Here is a 19,692-nt window from a genome sequence, read left to right on the forward strand (position 1 = left end):
GTGCTCCATACTTAACCTTTGTTACTTTCTAATTAGGCACCCTAAAAGATTCTTGGATGCTATAAAAATGATCCCCTGTTCCCCAAAAAGGGAGGGAGATAAGGTACGGAATTGTTGTGTTCCCTTTGGGTACGTCAGCACCCAGGTCTGAGCTCTTACCTTGTGAATTGCTTTCTGGCTGCGCTACCGCAGAATACGCACCCAGCTTTATAATGAGGGAATAATTAAAGTAAGATCCTTTATTCTGAAGCATCACACTGTTTGTCTGAAGGTCCTTCTGTTAATAAGAGATCGAGTCATTCTCAGGGAAATCAGAATTTCATTTTGAATTCACCTGGCCATCTTTTGAAAAACTTTCTCAGTGCAGGCCTTGGGTTATAGGTTAACATTAGCATTTAAATGGAGAACGGTATTAACAGCCCACAGAGGAGCTTGTCTCATCCTGATTGCCTTTCCAGGGATTTTTTTTCTAAATGAGAAAGCCTCTTTATTTTCTCACTTGTTCTTCAAGGATGGAGTTGAAGAGACCATCTTTTTTGGTGTGTAGCTACTCAGAATGCGTCCTTGCAAAATGGCTTCATTGTTGGCAACTTGGTGTTTTGTTTTAAAGCTTCTATTTAACAAAAAACCAAACAAACTGGTTTATGTGTTAATTTGCTTCTTCAGTTTTGGTTTCTCCATGGGATGTTTTTGTCTTTCACTTGGGAATCATTTCCAGCAGTGATATTTATCCTTCCCTATCTGCTCTTAGCACAAAGATGTTCTTCATACGATGGTAGATCTTCCTGGGCTGGTTGGAGGTTGCTAAAGGCAGTAGAAGGAGTATAGTTGCATTTGGGCTTTGGATTAGACATTATTTGCTCTAAGGTGTGTGTTTGTCCTAATAAAATACCCAAAGAATTCAAGGGTTAGTTCAGAAACCTTGAACCCAATCCCATTGCCAACAGCCGGAAGAACAGGTCACAGATGGCTTGGTTGGTTGACTTGCCGTGATGTCAGATAATCGCATGAAGGAGCATTGTAAGGATGGGGTTTATTTTTAAAAAAAAGAACAGATCTTTGTCATACAAGCCATCAAAACTAGTTTGTCATCCTCTATGAGCGGGATAGTAAGGTCTTTGGACACCTTAGACAGTCCTTTGCTCCTCGCTCCCCAAAATATGGCCATCAATACTGATGCTGAACGCAACTGGAGAGTTTGGCTGGGTATTCACCATCCTAAAGAGCTAAAGCCTCAGAGCCAGAATAATGTTTCCAACCGCAATTGTTGCTGTTTCCATAGCAAATGCTCTGTAAGAACCTGTACCACGTTTATGTGTTAAAAATCTGTCGTATCAGGTCAACTCAAGAATCCCCATCTATGCTTTTTGGCTTAATACAAATAAATAATAACTGTGCGAATAAACATACAAACAACAAGATTTCCCTGCCGAGGCGAGTCACCCAAGTCGCTTCGTTCCCATCAGTCGCATTTGTAACTTCATACTCAGGTGTGTAAAGCCCCGTAAGTTCAGCTTTGATCTTTTCTTACCCCAAATATCTCACTGCCGAGCATGGGGAGGATCTTACCAGGCTGATGAGCTTTTTAGGATAAATCATCTTCATTGCTTGTCTGTGTTCGCATGGAAGCCAACTGAAGGCTTGGGAAGCCAAATTTGCTTTTCAGTTAGCTATGCTAATCTGCTATTATTATTTATTAACCTATTTGTCAGATGATAGAATCAGCTTTTGATAAATATTAATTCTTCTCTCTGGCTTTAAATCTCAACTTTAAAAAAACAAAGCATTTCACTGAGTAGAGATTTCCCTCACCTGTCATCCATTCATTTCCCCCATCCCTTACTAACTTGCTTTTCTCAACCTCCTCTTCATAATCAAAAGAGCATTTATAATGGCAGGGACAAATACACTTCTGAAAGTAAAATGAAGAGCCTAAATAAAAAATCACAGAACAAGAGGCTCATCCCACTCACTCTTTCATATTTCATTATTTGATAACATCAGAAGATGAGTCCATCAGAGCTTCTTGGGCAAAGGCAAACAGGAGTGTGTCTGATCAATATTTATTAATACTTTCAAAGACAAGGGAGGCAAAGTTGAGCAGACTTGGTAATGGAGTGAATAATTACTCATGCAAATAGGGTTTGGCCGAAGGCAATGCCGTGCCAAAGCGGCAGGTTTTTAATTGCACCCAATTAAAAATGCATACCTTTCGCTGACTCGGGCTGTCTCGCTTGCTCCCTTTCTTATTTTGTAGGAAATTTTTAATTAAAAAATAATCTGATCCTGACAAGAGTGACAGATGAATGTCGTGTTTATTAGCAGTGGAATTCTTCAGGAGTCCAGGATTTGGGATGGGCGGAAAAGGAAGGCGGGTGGGAGGACATGGGGTAAAGACGGGTTTGCGATGCTGAGCTTGCCTGGGGATGGGTCTGGTTGATGGAGCAGCTTTAGTTCTTGCTTCTTCCTCTTTTAAGCTGCTCTGTCCCCTTGGGCAGCCCACGAGTCCTACACTTAGGAACAAAAACTTGCCATTTCTCAGGGACATCACCCTATCCAAGACACTTTTCTGTCATTTTCTTGAAAATCCAGCCAGATTTGGCAAAGGTAAAAATTTCATTTCGCATCTGCTCAGCATAAATTCCCTGAAGGTGATCGATGTTTCTTAAATCTTGGTGTTCACCTTGGCAACTGACTGTTGTTTTTGTCTACACAGTGTGCATATGATTGTATTGGAGATATTGCCAAGACTCTCAAAGTTAACCTTATATTCGATTTCTGACTGTGTATTGAAGCATCTTAATAACTACCCCAATCTTCCAAGTTCAAGTTTGGGATCTGAGTTTCTGCAAGGTCCCACATACAACTATTTCATTGTGTCAAGTTCAAGCATAAGCTTCACAGGACTATCGCTAAAGAGAGGAGCTGAAATTAAAACTCATCCTTAGACTACTGACCCACAGGGCTTTAATAATTGCTGCCTGTAACTAGATGTCCATCTACCTGCTTTACCTGAAAAAGGAGTTCTGGCTGGGGGTTTACAGTGACGCCAACATTATTTGATGAGCCCAAGCCTCTGCTGGGCCTCTATCACCCAGAACAGTGTGAAATCTGCTGGTTTTTCATTTGTTTTGTGTCTACCTGCAAGAGGAGCCAAGATTTAAAGAATGGCAGGAGGTGGATTGGGCACACGGGCCATGTGTTCCTCATCCAAGCCTTGGTTTTCCGTACCGAGAGGTTCTCAGGGAGTTTTCCATGTGTGTCTCAGGAGAGTGCTGGGGCTTTGTTGTTACGCCAATATTTCAACGTTAGCATCGTTAACAATTAAACTGCTAAATCAGTGCCTGTGATTGGCGATGAGGTTGGGTTTAGTCTCCCCCTCCCTGAATCCAGTACTGAGAAATATCCTCCCAAGGTTTTGCAGCTTCTGCTGTTGATGTTTTATCAAAAGCAAAGATTCGATGCTGTGGCTCTGCAGGGGACCAAAATGCTTCTTGTCTGAGGCACAAAGGTATTTTCAGTCCCTGTGTCAAACACCGGCCTCATTCAGCACTATCGGCATCACTGAGTGAACAAGAGACGTGAATGTCGAGGGGAGCAGAGCAGTGAATCATATCATGTCATACGTGGTGAGACAGCAGCTGTTGGGGGACCACCATTTGTGCTGTTGGGTCCCCTGTCACAGGCATGGGAACTGGAATCAGTATCTGATGCAAGGTGATTCAGTGTTACCCAAACCTGATGAGTTTGTAGCTCGGGGGGATTACCCAAATGCCTTCTGCAACAGCAGGTGATACAGGGATGTGCAAGATCTCCCCCATCATCACCCATCCTTTTGAGCCTTTCAAGCTGCAAAAACATCCCCTTTTATCATGTAGTAAATCAGGGAGATTTGGTGTTCTGTTACCAAGCCTGTCTCAAGTGGCTTGCACCATTTCCCTTTCTTTTCTAAGGGAAGCATTCTCATTTAGAAAATTCTCTGCCCCGTTTACCCCCTGCTTCTAAGGAACAACGTGTCCTGGTAGCAGAGCCCATTTCGAAACCTTCTCGGGCAGCTCTGCGATGCTGGTGAACTGGTCCTCCGTAAGCTCCGGGAGTTTCATAGCCTGGATCTCAAATGTCCTCTGAATCGATGATTTTGGAGTTTTCTTCCCTTGCACCTTACAACACCAGTTATGTTGGTGCAGAAATTCAACCGCAGGAGCAAATTCTCAGGTCCCAGCAGCAGGCGATATGTTGAAGGAGACAGAGGAGAGAAAAACGCAGAGCTCGGAAGCCCGGCCGCGCTAACGGAGGCGAGACCTGCGACGTCTCGAACGTGTGGTTTTGCTGCGGCTGGTTACGGCCGTTGCTGCGGTGATTTGCAGTCTGGCAGCGCGCTGAGCGCTCCACAGTCACAGCTGAGCCAGACCTCAGAGCCTGCAAAGCGAAAAACATGAGGAATTTGATATGCAGCTTTGCCAGGTTTGCTCCGACTGCTCTTTTAATGCGTTCAAAGAGGAGAGAAAGGGAAGGAGGTGATAACTTTTCCTGGAGCCCCTGCGCTTGGGTTTTTAATCATTTATTCCACCAAGACCTGAGGGTTAGACTGCGGCCGCCCTTGTCCTCCTGCAGAAGCGAGGAGGGACCTCCTCTTTGGCTTCTCTGGTCCATTTCTGCCTCGCTTTGCTCTTCAGCTGAAGAAGCGCTGGCTATTAATTCAGCCTGGAGAAGAGAAGCTTCAGGGAGACCTTATTGCATCCTTTCAGCACTTAAAATGGGCCCGTAAGAAAGATGGAGCCAGACTTTTGAGTAGGGCCTGTTGCTATAGGACAAGGGGTGATGGTTTTAAACTGAAAGAGGGGAGATTCAGGTCGGACATGAGGAAGAAATTGTTGGCCCTGAGGGTGGTGAGAGCCTGGCCCAGGCTGGCCAGAGAGGTGGTGGATGAACCATCCCTGGAGACATCCCAGGCCAGGCTGGACAGGGCTCTGAGCAACCTGAGCTGGTGAAGATGTCCCTGCTTATGGCAAGGGGGGAGCTGAGTGACTTTTGAAGGTCCCTTCAACCCAAACCATCCTGTGATTCTGTTATTCTGTTTGGCTGAAACAAGCCCTCACTGCCATGTGATACGTGCAGACAGGAATCTTTTCACTTTTCCTTTCCTGAGCTTTTCAGATCCTTGTTCCTTTACAAGGGTATATAACATCTGTATGAAGCTATTAAGTTAACCAATTCCCCCAGGAAAAGGGGAACTTTCCACCCATGCACCCCTTTTTTTGGTTTTGATACCCCAAACAGACCTAAACCTTTAGCACAGGTTCATTGCTTGTTGCAGTGGAGTCTGTTGCAAAAACCTTCCCTTTATCCCTGAGCTGGAAGGGTCTGCCCAGGCTTGGAAACCCCTCCTGGAGCCTTGTAAAGCTTTACATTATCACAGCTGCCTCTAGACGGGATGTTTTGTCTTGGTGAGATCTGAACCATAGACTCCTGACACCAGATCTTACCCCTTAGTGCAGATGGGGAAACTGAGGCATGGAGCGCAGCTGTGTGAATTGGAAGGGCTGTGCCAGGAATTCACGAAGACCGGAGTCCCAAATCCCCTCCTGCTGCGTGACCTCTGGGCAGCGCTTTCCGAGAGTCACACGCTCCTCTTCCAGTTTCAAACCTTGATCAGTTTGCGCTATAAAAGAAGGGGAGAACCAAAATATCTCAAAGGACCCCAGCAGCTCTCGCTGGTTTTACCTCTTCCCTCTGGGCTGTGGAGTCAGGGGAAATAATCCAGTCCCATGTCCCATTTTTTCTGCACTGGCTGGATTGGCAGCTGTCAGAACAGCTTCGCCGCTTCCCTGGCCTGTGACACACGTTCCCTTCCCGTAAGTACTTGCTTAATTCCTTTCCTTGGAAATCTATTCTTTCACTAATGCCATTTTACTTTAATTTAAACCAGCCTGCACCGCAGCCTCTGTATTATGCCTTCTCTTCTGCTGATCTTTTACTTATTAAAAGAGGCAACTTGGCTCTTGTCTCTAATTTGATTTTGCATTATTTAATTTCTTTTTCTCTCAAACTTGGTGTCTCAGTAGCATTGGAGGTCTCTGGAGCTTTGGGCTTGAAACTCTTCCCATGCTCCGTATAAGCATCTCTCTGCAAGAAGGTTTCATTAGGAGCAAAGAACTCCACTTCCCTACCCTATGATTCTTTTCCCTTTCCTTTCCTTTCCTTTCCTTTCCTTTCCTTTCCTTTCCTTTCCTTTCCTTTCCTTTCCTTTCCTTTCCTTTCCTTTCCTTTCCTTTCCTTTCCTTTCCTTTCCTTTCCTTTCCTTTCCTTTCCTTTCCTTCTTTCCCTTCCCTTCCCTTCCCTTCCCTTCCCTTCCCTTCCCTTCCCTTCCCTTCCCTTCCCTTCCCTTCCCTTCCCTTCCCTTCCCTTCCCTTCCCTTCCCTTTCGAGTGACTAGATATACATCTGTACATCACCATGTATATGTATCTTTATGAATGTGTATTTATATACTGTTTTCTACATGCTGGATACCAAATAGTGACATCTGACATTAACTATGAGGAAACAGGAGCCCGCAGTTTGTGTTTTAGCTGAGTATGGGGGAGCGTGGGGAGCAGATTTTTGTGATTTGCTCCCCTGTGTATGAACATGAAGGGGCTGGAGCACAAGTGTGATGGGAGCGGCTGAGGGACCTGGGGGTTCAGCTGGAGAACAGGAGCTGAGGGGAGACCTTCTGATCTCTGAACTGCCTGAAAGGAGCTTGGAGCCAGGGGGGTCGGGCTCTGCTCCCCAGGAACAAGCACCAGGAGCAGAGGAAACGGCCTCAAGTTGCACCAGGGGAGGTTGAGGTTGGATCTGGGGCACAATTTCTTCCCCAAAGGGCTGTGGGGCATTGGAACAGGCTGCCCAGGGCAGTGCTGGAGTCACCATCCTTGGAGGGTTGGACAGACGGACATGAGGTTCTCAGGGACATGGGGCAGTGCCAGGGGTGGGTTAATGGTTGGGCTCAATGATCTTGAGGATCTTTTCCAACCAAAATGACTCTATGGTTCTCCATGTCCGCTTGGCATCTCCTAACGTTCCATAGGAATGTTTGTGCTCTTTGTGCAGCAGCTGACACAGCCTCCCCTGCCCATGGCACTGCTGAATAAAACTGACAGTTGATGTTATTCCACAGAAATAAAGATCTGGAGCATCAAGGATCACAATTCACCAGAGTGGGGGTTTTTTGTTTGTGTTTGTGGGTTGGTTTGTTTGTTTGTTTTGTTGAATAACAGTAACAGTTGATGTTATTCTCCAGAAATAAAGATCCAGAGCATATATCGCTATTCACCAGAGTGTGGTTTTTTTGTTTCCTTGCTTTTCAGGCAGTATTACGAGATGCTCTACAACACAGCAGATGAGCTTTTAAACCTCGTGGTGGATCAAGGGGTGAAGTACACGGAGCTGGAATATATCTATGCCCTGAACTTACTGCACCGGAGCCAGACGGGTGTGGGAGACCAAACCACGCAGAACATGAGGTTGCAGCGGTTGAAGGAGATCATTTGTGAGCAGGCTGCTATCAAACAAGCCACCAAGGACAAGAAAATCACCACCGTGTAATCTGCTCCATCACTCAGATGAACCGAGCAGCAGGGGCTGTCAGGTTGCAGGTCTAAGCCTCCGCGTTTCTCCCATAATCCAAGGCAAAAGCGCTTATCTTCTGGGTGGCATCGTACTAGTGAGAAGGGAAATGATGTTTGAGATTTGGTTTTGGGGTTGCTTTGAGGGTTTTGATGTGTAATCACATAATGCTTCCTTAACCTGTTCTCCCAAGAGTGGATTGCACAGCGGAAACAGGAATCCTGGCGGAGATTTGGGTGGGATATTTGGCTTTGCTGTGTTGCTGCTGCTTTGCCCAGAGATGTGAATCAAACTGCTCCCTCCGGCGCGGTGGGGAACGAGATTTCACACTGGGTTGGGTCAGAGTCTTCAGTGGAAGTTCAGACCACACTGAAGCAAACAGCACCATGACCATCAAGCACAGACCTATTGCTCAGGTATGGGATCGTGATGGTTTTGAAGCTGTTCCAGCTTTTTCAGCCCTGCCAGTACTGTTCTCCACGACAGGTGTAGATGCATTTAAGTTTTCTGCTGTGTCCACCAGTTGCTTATTCCTTTGGATAGCAATAACCCAGTTCTCATAGTGGGAGGTAACACGGGACCATTTGTTTCCATTTCTACTTTTTCATTATCCCGGAGCCATATGGCATCCATTTCTACAGCACATACTGCACTGGATGATGGTGGATGTAGGAGAAAATTGCCAATATAAGGTAACAGCAAAACTTAATTCTCTTCTTCTGAATATATTTTCTGAGTCTCTCCAGCTCAAAAGATATTTTGTAATTGTCGTTTGATGTACTGGAAGGACACGCAGGCTTGTGTAGCTCAGCACTAACGATCAGCAGGAGCAGCCCACAGCTCTGCAGCCTGAGGTGGGCTCAGGTCACCATTTCTCCCCTATAAACCACCTGGTAACAGGTTCCTTATTCACTGGGACTAAGGAGTTTATGCCATCCCTCCAAATCGAGAATAAATTGCACTTGTATTTTCAAGTAAATTGTTGATCCAGCTGAGTTTCGCGTCCTGAGGTAGGTTTTCTGTGTAACTGCTTGTGTGTCAGTATTGAAACTGCAAAATTAAAGGATGTTTAAAGACTCTTCAAAGGCTCTGGTGCTTTGTCTGGATTTTTTTTTTTTACAAATTGTTATCTTTATGGTATTTAAAAGATGCCCTTCTAGGTCCGAATTCATAGTGTCCTCCAAGGTTGCGTCATTGTAGAAGTGGGCTTCTGGATCAGAATCCCCAGCTACCACGGGCAAAGTGGACAAGAAGCTTCTCGACCACCATGATAAAAGCAGAATGCAGTAGTTCTGTAGTTACGAATCTTCTTTTGGTTTCTATTTTCATTTTATTCATTAACTCAGTTTTTCTTATGTCGATATTGGCCACTAACTACAAGAGTTCCCTCCTTTCCTTGATGAATTTGCGTGAGAGAACTCCACCACGGTAACATGTATGATGATGTGGGCTCCTTCTGGGGTAACACATGAGATCTGTATTCACCTGCTGTCACACTGAGTTGTGCTGCAGTGCAGATACAGGAAAGCAGGTTATTCCATATCCAGACTTCGGAGGAAGGTAAAGAAGTTGCTTGGTACATGTGAGACAGATTCCAGACCCTTTGAGATAAGGAGGATGTGTGAGGAGCTCTGCATTCAAACTGGGCTGCTGTGGCCTAATGTCAGGCTCTTTTTGATTCCTTTTGGTTTTAATTGCTTAATAATCTGAGGCTCTGCCTCACCTTCACATGGTTGTTCTCGAGCTTTGCAATCCACATTTTCCACCCACCAAGCAGCTGTGCTGGTGGATGCCATGACAGATTGCATGAAATCAAGAACATTTCAAAATTGGGAGTGTATTTGCTTCCAAAGCAAATTATTTAAAAGACTCTTCTTTGAACTGAACCTCACATTGTCCATCACACCCCCAGAAGATTAAATACAAAACCCTCACCGATGTCTGCACTGGCCTGAGGTGTGAGAAGGCACCGAATGGACCACGTGGCACAAGAACACCATGGCATGACCATAGAGAGAACATTCAGGGACTTACCTAGACCCTGGTGTGAAGAAAAAGGTTTGCAATTGAGGTAATTACAGTTTATAATGAGCATACATCTCAAGCATTCAAACTGCCAACAACTTCACAAGTTAGTATTTTCTCTGTGTATTTTAGGGAGGTCTCACCGAAGACACAGTGAGGCTTGCCAGAGGGCACAGAGAAAGCCATGAGCAGCAATATATACGTACGTATATACATACATACTCTGCGCAAGCTTTCTTGCTGCCTCATGAGATGTTGCCAGAGAGCATCCTCACCAACCTTAGCAAATCCTTACAGAACACTTTTTCCCAGGAAGGCTGCTTTTGAATGCACCTTGTTTTCTTGCCAACAGGTATTTCAGAATTCCACACGCTGAAGAGGATGATTTTGAAGCATAGAGATCTCCGGATAGCTCATGTTTAGACAAAGCATCTAGTATTGCCTGTGCGTGTGTCATTTTTAGTTCGCCCACTCTCCCTGCTGATTCCCAGGAGAGAGCACTCAATAATCAGCAGGCCCATCCCCTGCACAGTGCAGTTACGCTTTGCTAAACCATCTCCCAGTACGTTTCCCGCTGTGTATGTGTTCCCAGACAGCGCCACTGACATGGCAGCGACCTGCTTGCTACAAAGGACCTGGACAATATGAGCAATGGGGGCAGTTTTGGCACCAAGCCTGCCTGGAAAAAGAGAATCCCCTTGCAAGGGGTCTGGCTCGTGTGTTGGTGCTCATTGCAAACCCTCCCTGGCTCATAGGGGATAGAGCGGGTGGGGGAGAGATCTTTTGGGAACATCCTTTCACAGAATCCTGGAATGTCACAGGTTGGAAGTGACCTGGAAAGCTCATCCAGTGCAATCCCCCCATGGAGCAGGAACACCCAGCTGAGGTTCCACAGGAAGGTGTCCAGGCGGGTTTGAATGTCTGCAGAGAAGGAGACTCCACAACCTCCCTGGGCAGCCTGGGCCAGGCTCTGACACCCTCACTGAGAGGAAGTTTCTTCTCATATTAAACTGGAACCTCCTGTGTTCCAGTTTGAACCCATTGCCCCGGTTGTCACCGAGAAGAGCCTGGCTCCATCCTCCTGACACTCACCCTTTCTATATCTGTGAACATGAATGAGGTCACCCCTCAGTCTCCTCTTCTCCAGCTCCAGAGCCCCAGCTCCCTCAGCCTTTCCTCACACGGGAGATGCTCCACTCCCTTCAGCATCTTTGTTGCCCTGCACTGGACTCTCTCCAGCAGTTCCCTGTCCTTCTGGAGTTGAGGGGCCACAACTGGACACAATATTCCAGGTGTGGTCTCCCCAGGGCAGAGCAGAGGGGCAGGAGAACCTCTCTGACCTACTGACCACCCCCTTCTAACCCACCCCAGGTACCATTGGCTTCCTGGCCACAAGGGCCCAGTGCTGGCTCATGGTCACCCTGCTGTCCCCAGGACCCCCAGCTCCCTTTCCCCTACACTGCTCTCTAATAGGTCGTTCCCCAACTTAGATGGTGGATATAGGAGAACCTGGGGTTGTTCCTGCCCAGACACAAGACTCTGCTCTGTTCATTAAGCTCTTGTTGTGGATAGAATCAAGCTGTTGTGTTTCATAGCAAATAGCTATTCAGACAATACATTGGCTTATCCACTCAGGATGTCCACACACACATACACATGAGAACCCATCTGGAGCCACTGTTGGGAGTCCAGCCCTGAAGGTGGTTGGAAGAAGAAGGTGGGACTGACACACCAGTGGCTTCTAAGTGTTTGGAAAGTCCCTCAAGAGCATGTGGTCTCACCAGGTGTCTGTGGAACCCCGTACTCTTCAACTCTGTGTAGCAGCCACCACTCTCTTAAGTCTGGTCCAAGTCATAGAATCATAGAATCGTTTTGGTTGGAAAAGACCTTCAGGATCATTAAGTCCAACTTAAGCCAACGCTGTCACTAAACCATGTCCCTGAGAACCTCATCTTGGTCACACAGCCCCTTATTGATGCTTGTATGTGCTCATGGTCTTGCACAGATTTGGCAGGCTCTGGCTGGCTTGAGTTTATCAGTTCTTAGGGATTCAACAATGGCACAAGTCTCCTGAGAACACCAGCCCTTAGGAAACTTTCTGACACTACTTTGCCAGCATTTACTTTTCCATTCTTCAGTATGTTGTTCTCTGGTAACTATTTCTCCATCCCAACCTGTGGAAGCTGGTCACGAAGATGGGGCGTTTATAACATTCACAGGGGACGATGGTTTCCAAATGGGAACAAACTACATGAAGGTTTTGCAAACTGTGCAAAGACCCAGGAACCCCCTTAATCTTAGATCTGAGCTATGCACAGCGTAACTTACCCCATGACCCAATCCTCAGTCTTCAAAGACCACAGATAGCTTCTCCAGTTCTGTTCTCTGCACCAGTTCTTGCCGATAGCAGTTTGGGAGTCCTGACATGACCCTACAAGACACAATGTTTTATGGATAAGGCTTAGAGATTTTGTTTTGTAATGCTGCATGAAACACTCCCAGCTCCGCCAGCGCTTAGAGAATGATTGTTCTATGGATGTGGCCCTTTGGTGTTTAAAGAGACAAGGAAATACTCCTCCAGACCGCAAAACAAAATATTTTCATGGGGACTGTAAAAGCTCATGAGGGTTTCACAATCTCCTCTTTACAGCCCTGTAATCTTTAGTGGATTTTAATTATCACACTATTCTTGAAGCCTGTGCCAGACACAAGAGCAGAAGTGGAAGGCAAAGCAAATTGCTCTGGTTCTTTCCACAGTTACGTATCAGTCACCGTCTCGCCCTGTCCCAAGTGCCCCCTCTTGATTAAGGATGATATAAACTTGCCTGGCAGATATATACGTACAAATATATATATATATATGTACACACACGCACACAGATCGTTAGATAAAGCTCCCCAGGGATACCATGGTGTGGGTCTCCTCAGTCTCACAATCTGCCACACATGTGGCAGGAAAGGTTTGCTGAGGAGTTGTTCCACCCAGACTCCCGTTTTGCCTTTTAGTGGCTGCGTTTTTATTTTATAAGCATGAGTCATAATTGCAAATTTCTTTTTGAATGCGGTAGATAGCAATAAAGAGGAGGGTACCAGACAGGGAGAGGGGGAAGCTGCCAAGAGGAAATTAGCATTGCAGTAATGTTGATTCAGGTGCTTTTAGACAAGTAGGGAGCTTTTTGGGGGTGGAAAGGGAGTCATTTGACTGAGCTGAGCCATGAAGAAGTCACACAAATGGCCCCTTGAGGGCTGATCCTTAGTCCTGAGGATTAATTCCCATAGTGGGAACATGCTACGATCTACAAAGCCCCGTCCATCACTGCAGACCTTGGCCACAAATCTGACTGTGCTTTAATTTCGGGAATTTATTACCCAAGGATTCATCCTTACAGCACTTCAAATACCCAGTGACCCACATCAATTATATCGCAGTAGCAACTCGAGCCTCGGGCAAGGCTGGATGTCCAGCGCCGTGTATGTGCATAGCAGGGGTTGTTCTGCCCTGAGGAGTTTGCACTCCAAACAGGCGTGACGGATGCTCAACTCGAAAGGAAACGCAGATGCAGGGAAGTCAAATGTTGCTCTCCAGGCCGTGGTCCCTGGTGTAACCAGCCCTGCTCTCTCATTACCGGGAAAAGCCGTCTTGTCAAGCCAAGCTGGAGCTGCCTGTGTGCCCTGCAGTTTGTAGCTTTTCGCATTGAATAGGGAGCGTGCTCGGAAATGAAGCATTTTATTTTATTTTCCTTCCTTTGCTGATTAGATCTAACAACCGAGCCAGGAAAAAGGCAGCTGCGACCAGCATATAATCATTAAATTTGCTTTTGGATGACCTGTGTGAAATTCATCAGGAGCGATTTGTTGGGAAGTTCATTGCATCGGTGTTCATTATTTACTCTGTTAGGCTTAGGCACAGCGGCAATCAGGGGAGAAAATTGGACTGTTAGAGCCTTGGACTTCAGTGTTTGTAATCTTCTCTACCGAGCTGCAGCATGAAATATATTTGGCGCAGACAAATCTCTCTCTCCGCTGCTGCAGTTCAGTGTGCTTAGCCAGTGGGGTGGCTCTGACAACCAAAGAGGTGAAAGCAGATCTGGGGAAAAGAGAAATAGGAAGCAGCCTGAATCCCGACCTTGGTGCTGAGCATTTCTAAAGGCCTTGTGGTGACTTAAATGAATATCATGGTTATTTTTCATGCCTCTGCCACCCAGCTGAGAAAAAGCTGGTGCTCTCACTCCTGGCGAATTCTCCCCCCTCCATCGCTGGACTCTGATGAGCACAAGCGGGTCAGGCCGGAGCTGAGCGGTACAGGGACTGAAACCCAGGGGATCCACAAGAAAGAGACTGACTGTATTAAACAGATTGCGTTTTCCTGCTCATCAAGGGAAGGATGCAGTAGGAACCAGCCTGGAGATGAAATACCTCTCTCCTTCACTCATAGTTGTGCTGTTTGCTGGCCTCCTGTCCCATTAAAGACACCTTGCAATGACAAGCAGTGACACATGACATTGCATTGGCTTCGTGATTCTGAATGCAGGTAACTCCATCAGCTCTGTAATAACCAGATATCAGGTCTCTCGTGGTATCTACAGTGCTTCTCCGGCAGGACTGGCTGTCAGAGTCTTTGTCCCTCATGCTAAGGGACAGTCTTCAAGGCATCCCTGATCCTTGTTTGTCCCCTAAGCTGGTGGCACATCCCACCACCACCAGCAAGGGACCAGAGGAACACAGGGGTTTTGGGATACAAGGGGTTGGGGACAGACAGTGTGTTCGACTGCAGTAAGGGAGATCTCAGCTCCTGGCTGGGACAGACTTTAGGAGCGGGGGGTCCTGGTGCCACCTCGTCCTCCTGGGCAAAGTCTTGTGCCAGGGAAGGTTCAAACTGGATATTAGGAAAAAATTATTCACAGAAAAGGTTGTGAAGCAGTGGAACAGGCTGGCCAGGGCAGTTGTGGAGTCACCATCCCTGGAGGGGTTTAAAAGGCACATAAACGAGGTTCTTAGGGACATGGTTTAGTGCTAGACTTAGGTTATGGTTGGACTCAATCATCTTCCAACCAAAATGATTCTATGAAAGTCCCCAGCAAGCTCAAACTGTCAGAAAGACAGAGAGCTAATGAGAGAACTGGGCTTCCCCAGACCCCTCTGACCCCTCATCCGAGACTTTTCAGATTATTGCTTTGCTCACGCAGGGTGCTGGTGGCTGTCCCCGCATGGGGACTTCAAGGCAGCCAGCGCTGATGTGGCACCACACACCCACACGCAACCACCAGTGGAAAAGCTCAGGGAGATGCAGCAAGAAATACAAAGAGGATCAAGGGGAAATAGAATCATAAAATAGTTTGGGTTGGAAGGGACCTTCAAAGGTCATCTAGTCCAACCCCCATATTAAAGCCCAGCTACTAGCTGCAGGGAACTGATTTAAGGAGCTGCAGGCTGAATATCAATAATAACACAGCCATAGGAATAAACTGAAGGGAAGGGGTCAAATAGCCCCACACCTCTGCCCCATCACCATGAAAAACAGGACCTGCAAAGCCGAGTTTAACATGATTTGAGCAGCACATACACCATTTTACACCTTGCATCTCTTCCTACTCAGGAGCACCAAGGCAACATTTCAGGTTTTTCCCCTTTCTCGCAACATCCAGCTGGGTCCCTTTATTGCTTGGTGCTTGTTGGTGAATCATGGAGAGGATTTAAACAGGGCTTTTGCAAGTGCAAAGAACTATCAGAGTGCTAGGGCTGCCCATAAATCTGCTTTGCATGTGGCACTTATTTGGGAGCTGATTGTTTTTATAATTGAATAGTAAATCAATGTATTTAAGGCCAGCATTTGCTGTTAACACTTCTGAGTATGAAATGCTCCTTCTGTCAATAGTGGAAGATTTTATTAGGATAATAACCGCTGATTTAGAGCTTCAGTTCTGAATTTGTTTTTTTTTTTTAATGCTCAGTTCAGTGTTTGCTGTTCCAGAGCCTGGAGAATTTGGGGAACATTTCACACCACAGACGAGCACCATGTGAAATGCAACAGGAAACAATATCTGGGGAAACATCTCCCACTCTCTGTGCCACACCAACCCCTTCAGCAACGAAGTAACAGCAGATTAATGAGTTTTCCTTCATTAGCACAGCTGGAGTCAATTCTCACCTGCTTAAACTGCTCTAACGCCTTCTTTAAGCTTTCAGCTTGAGAAACTGAGTGCTCTGAGGGTTCTTTGAGACATTTTTGGGGCCAAGTCCACCTCAAACCACTGATCTTCACTGAGCCAGGCTGGCTGTGATGTTTGTTGCCCTTTTCTTACTCTCCTGGCTACCCAGCAGCCATTCTCCTCCTGATCGAACGCTGGCCTAGAAGATTTATCTCTCCTTGGTGCATCCAGAAATCTCCCTTCTCACATGAAGAGCAGGAATGTGTCAGATGAGGCTGTGAATACCTGAGCCAACGTACTGAGCTGTTCCTCATTAATCACTCGAAGAGAAGCCCAGGAGTTTAGGGGAACTGTAAAAGTCCCTCATCTGCATGATTAGCTCTTTCCCAGTTGATTACAGATTAAGGACACTCTTCAAACAGCTCCCGTGTGTTTAATGATTCCTTGAACGTGAGTAGATTACCCCAAAAGCTCTGGGTAACCAGAGACAGCCCCTTGTGCCATCCTCTCTCTTCCTTTTAGAGGATCAAGAGAGTCTGCATTACCAGAAGCAGAGAGGGTGGATGGGAGGACACCAAGATACCTGTGGACATGCAGCCACCAGCTGGAGGAGTGACCTCTGCCACGTGGAGGACATGGAAGAGGGAAAGGTTGAGTAATGTGGTCTGGGCACAGAGATGACACCGTGGGACTGGAATGGCCGCCTTACAGGTGGCTGGTCAAAAATGGAGACGGTGACACGGGACCTGACAGATCTTCTGCAACAACATGGGCAGAAGGTCCCTCCTCTCCATAAATCCAGTGGACAGTCAGTACAATGTCCCAGAGTGGCTACTCAGGTTAGTAAGAGCTCCTACTGTTAGGACGAAAGTGGCCCCAACCACAGAATGGCTGGGGTTGGAAGGGACCTCTGGAGATCATCCAGTCCAACCCACCTGCTCATCCAGAGTCACCAGCGCAGATCACAGAGGAAGGTGTCCAGATGGAATGTCTCCAGAGAAGGAGACTCCACAACCTCTCTGGGCAGCCTGGGCCAGGCTCTGGCACCTCAAAGGAAAGGAGTTTCTCCTCATGTTCAGATGGACTCTCCTGTGCTTCAGTCTGTGCCTGTTGCCGCTCATCCTGTCGCTGGGCACCACTGAACAGAGTCTGGTCCATCCTCTTGACACCCACTCTGGAGATATTTATAACCATTGATGAGATCCCCTCTCAGCTTCTCTTCTCCAGCTCAACAGCCCCAGCTCTCTCAGTCTCTCCTCATCACAAAGATGCTCCAGACCCCTCATCATCTTTGTAGCTCTCTGTTGGACTCCCTCCAGTAATTCCTTGTCCTTCTTAAACTGGGGAACCCAGAACTGGACACCAAACTCCAGATGTGGCCTCCCCAGGGCAGAGCAGAGTGGGAGGAACAACCTCCCTCAACCTCTCACACTCTTCTTAATGCACCCCAGGATACTGTTGGCCTTGTTGGCCAGAGGAGCCCAAGTGTGTGGTACAAAGATCTCCAAACAGGGCAGGCACCAAAGGAATGGGACACCTTGCGGATGAGCTGCAGGAAGATGCAAGCACAGCCTGGAGGCTGAGGCCACTGTGTGCTCCACCAGACACCATCACCCCTCAATGCCACAAGCACGATGAGATAGAGCGTGGTCCTGCTCCATGGAGGTACTGGGCACGTTCAGGGAACATTTTGGGGGTGGGAACACCAAACCCTGCCAGGAAATGGTGCCCACCCAGGACCATGGAGAAGCTGGAGCTAAAATGTGACAGCAGCTGCTGGGGGCACAGAGGGGTGAAGAAGAGGCAGAGGGAAGGGCACAAATCCTTGGCAAAGCTGAAAAATTGATGCAGCTTCTGGAGGAAGACGCATTTGATCCTTGGGGATGACCATTCTTAGACTTCAGCTTGCAATTTGCGCTATGTGATTTATGGAGGAAAAAAGCTCAGTTTTTCATCCTTTCTGTTAAGGAAGGAGAAGGTGTCCTAGATAAGCCCTTGTGCTGGACCAGGGATGTGGCACTGGAAGCTGGAGGTCTGGGCTGACATTTCCCACCACCTCAACTATTTTCTTTGTCCACCAAAATTACCATTACCACCTAGGCATTTTTTTCCCCCAAGTCTGCTTCTTTCCTTTTTTTAATGGCCTCATTCAGAAACAATCTGTCTCCAGCCCAAAATATAATACCTAAGGCTAGTTTCACTCCAGTTGCCATCCCCCCGTGGAAAAGGGTCTTAAAGGAGCCATTTCATCTTAAAATGGATAACCCAGTAGCCAGACCCTGCACTGCCGAGCCAAACAGATGGGGTGGGGAGAGACAAGGAGGGAGGACAAGTGTGTTTCTGAGGTTTTAATAATCCTTTCTCCTGCCTGAATCATCGCAAGTCCCAGTGGAAGGGCAGGCATTTTCCAGATGGTAAGAAATAAACTGTGGGACACTTCCACGCTGGGAACTCATTAGCCCTGCTGGCTCTGCTCCAAACTTGATGGCAAGTCCATGTAAACTGTATTTGGACCTGCCCTTTTTCTATCATCTGTTCCCCTGAAATCTCCAGCCTCATCTTACACGGACAAGCTGCCCAGCTAGCTATTAATTTGATTATGTGTGGCCTTTGCCTCTTGGAGAGCTTAGAGCTCAGGCAAATATCTTCCCGTAAACCTACTGCAGGCTAATCCGAGCATCTCAGCTGCCTTCACGCCACCCATCTGCTCGCCGCTCGTTTGATGCTGACCGGTCTGTGTGGAGTCTGGGGAACGGGGAGGTATTTGGCTGGCTTCCAGGTTCCAAAGGCAGAGCACTGGATAAAAAAAAAAAAGAAAAGAAGAAAAGAAAAAGCGTGTATGTACACGCACGCAAAGGGATTTAAGTCCAGCCACAGCCAAATGTTGCTACTGTGTTTTGTGCAGGCTGCAGTGGTGGTGTCTGTCCTGCCACACACCCCCTGCACCTCGCAAACCAGAGTTCTGCCGGGCAGTATCTGCACTTACTGGCTGTCACTGCCACCCACCACAGATGATGGAGCCTCCAGATGATGGAGGCTCCAAGTCATCCCCCTTCTGCTCCGAGTCCCCAACAGGTGTCAGCTGAGGGACAGCAAAGCCACACGAGCAGCACCAGCTCCTGGCAGGGCCCTGTTGCTGTAGGTGTTTCTGGCTGCAGCAGCAACCTGGCTCGGTCAGCAGGGTGCTCCTCCTTGTGTGGTTGCAGGATGTCAGATAGACAAAGCCGTGATCATAAAATCATAGAATCACAGACTGGTTTGGGTTGAAGGGACCTTCAAAGCTCATTCAGTGCCACCCCTGCCATGAGCAGGGACATCTTCACCAGCTCAGGTTGCTCAGAGCCCCGTCCAGCCTGGCCTGGGATGTCTCCAGTGATGGTTCATCCACCATCTCTCTGGCCAACCTGGGCCAGGCTCTCACTGCATTCATTGTAAAAAATTTTCTCCTCATATCTGGCCTGAATCTCCCCTGTTTTAGTGTAAAACCATCACCCCTCGTCCTATCACAACAGGGCCTGTTCAAAAGTCTGTCCCTGTCTTTCTTATGGGCCCCTTTTAAGTAGGGAAAGGCCACAACAAGGTCTCCCTGGAGCTTCTGTTCTCCAGCTGAACACCCCAGTTCTCTCAGCCTGTCCTCATAGGAGCGGTGATCAAGAATAAAAGGTTCTCTGCATTTTTTTTTCTCTCTAAAAACTCATAGCTTTTCCATAGCACAAAGCTTCCCCAGACTGCAGAGAGCTTGAAGCCCTTTAACAGTCCTTGGAACAAGCCTCAGCTACAGATGTTTCCACAACTCAGTTGTGTAAAAGGTGTCCAGCCTTCTCTGAGCGTGACTCAATTGCTCTTTGTTTTAAAACATGGAAGGCACAGTTAGAAAACTCACTGCAGCATGTTTTACACACAGGAAGGTC

The 19,692-nt window shown here is 47.3% G+C and overlaps 1 protein-coding gene across 1 annotated transcript in view; it reads left to right on the plus strand.

Annotated features, from left to right (window-relative positions):
- The window catches only part of EXOC4 (exocyst complex component 4), a 411,272-nt gene extending 402,580 nt beyond the window's left edge, over positions 1-8,692 (plus strand). Inside the window, exon 18 of the mRNA XM_065856603.2 lies at positions 7,349-8,692. Within this exon, the coding sequence (XP_065712675.1) occupies positions 7,349-7,586 (238 nt within the window). The 3' untranslated portion in view covers positions 7,587-8,692. The remainder of the gene's footprint in view (positions 1-7,348) is intronic.
- Positions 8,693-19,692: the final 11,000 nt, after the last annotated feature.

Source organism: Patagioenas fasciata, chromosome 1 (genome assembly GCF_037038585.1).
Source record: "Patagioenas fasciata isolate bPatFas1 chromosome 1, bPatFas1.hap1, whole genome shotgun sequence".
Lineage (NCBI taxonomy): Eukaryota > Metazoa > Chordata > Aves > Columbiformes > Columbidae > Patagioenas > Patagioenas fasciata.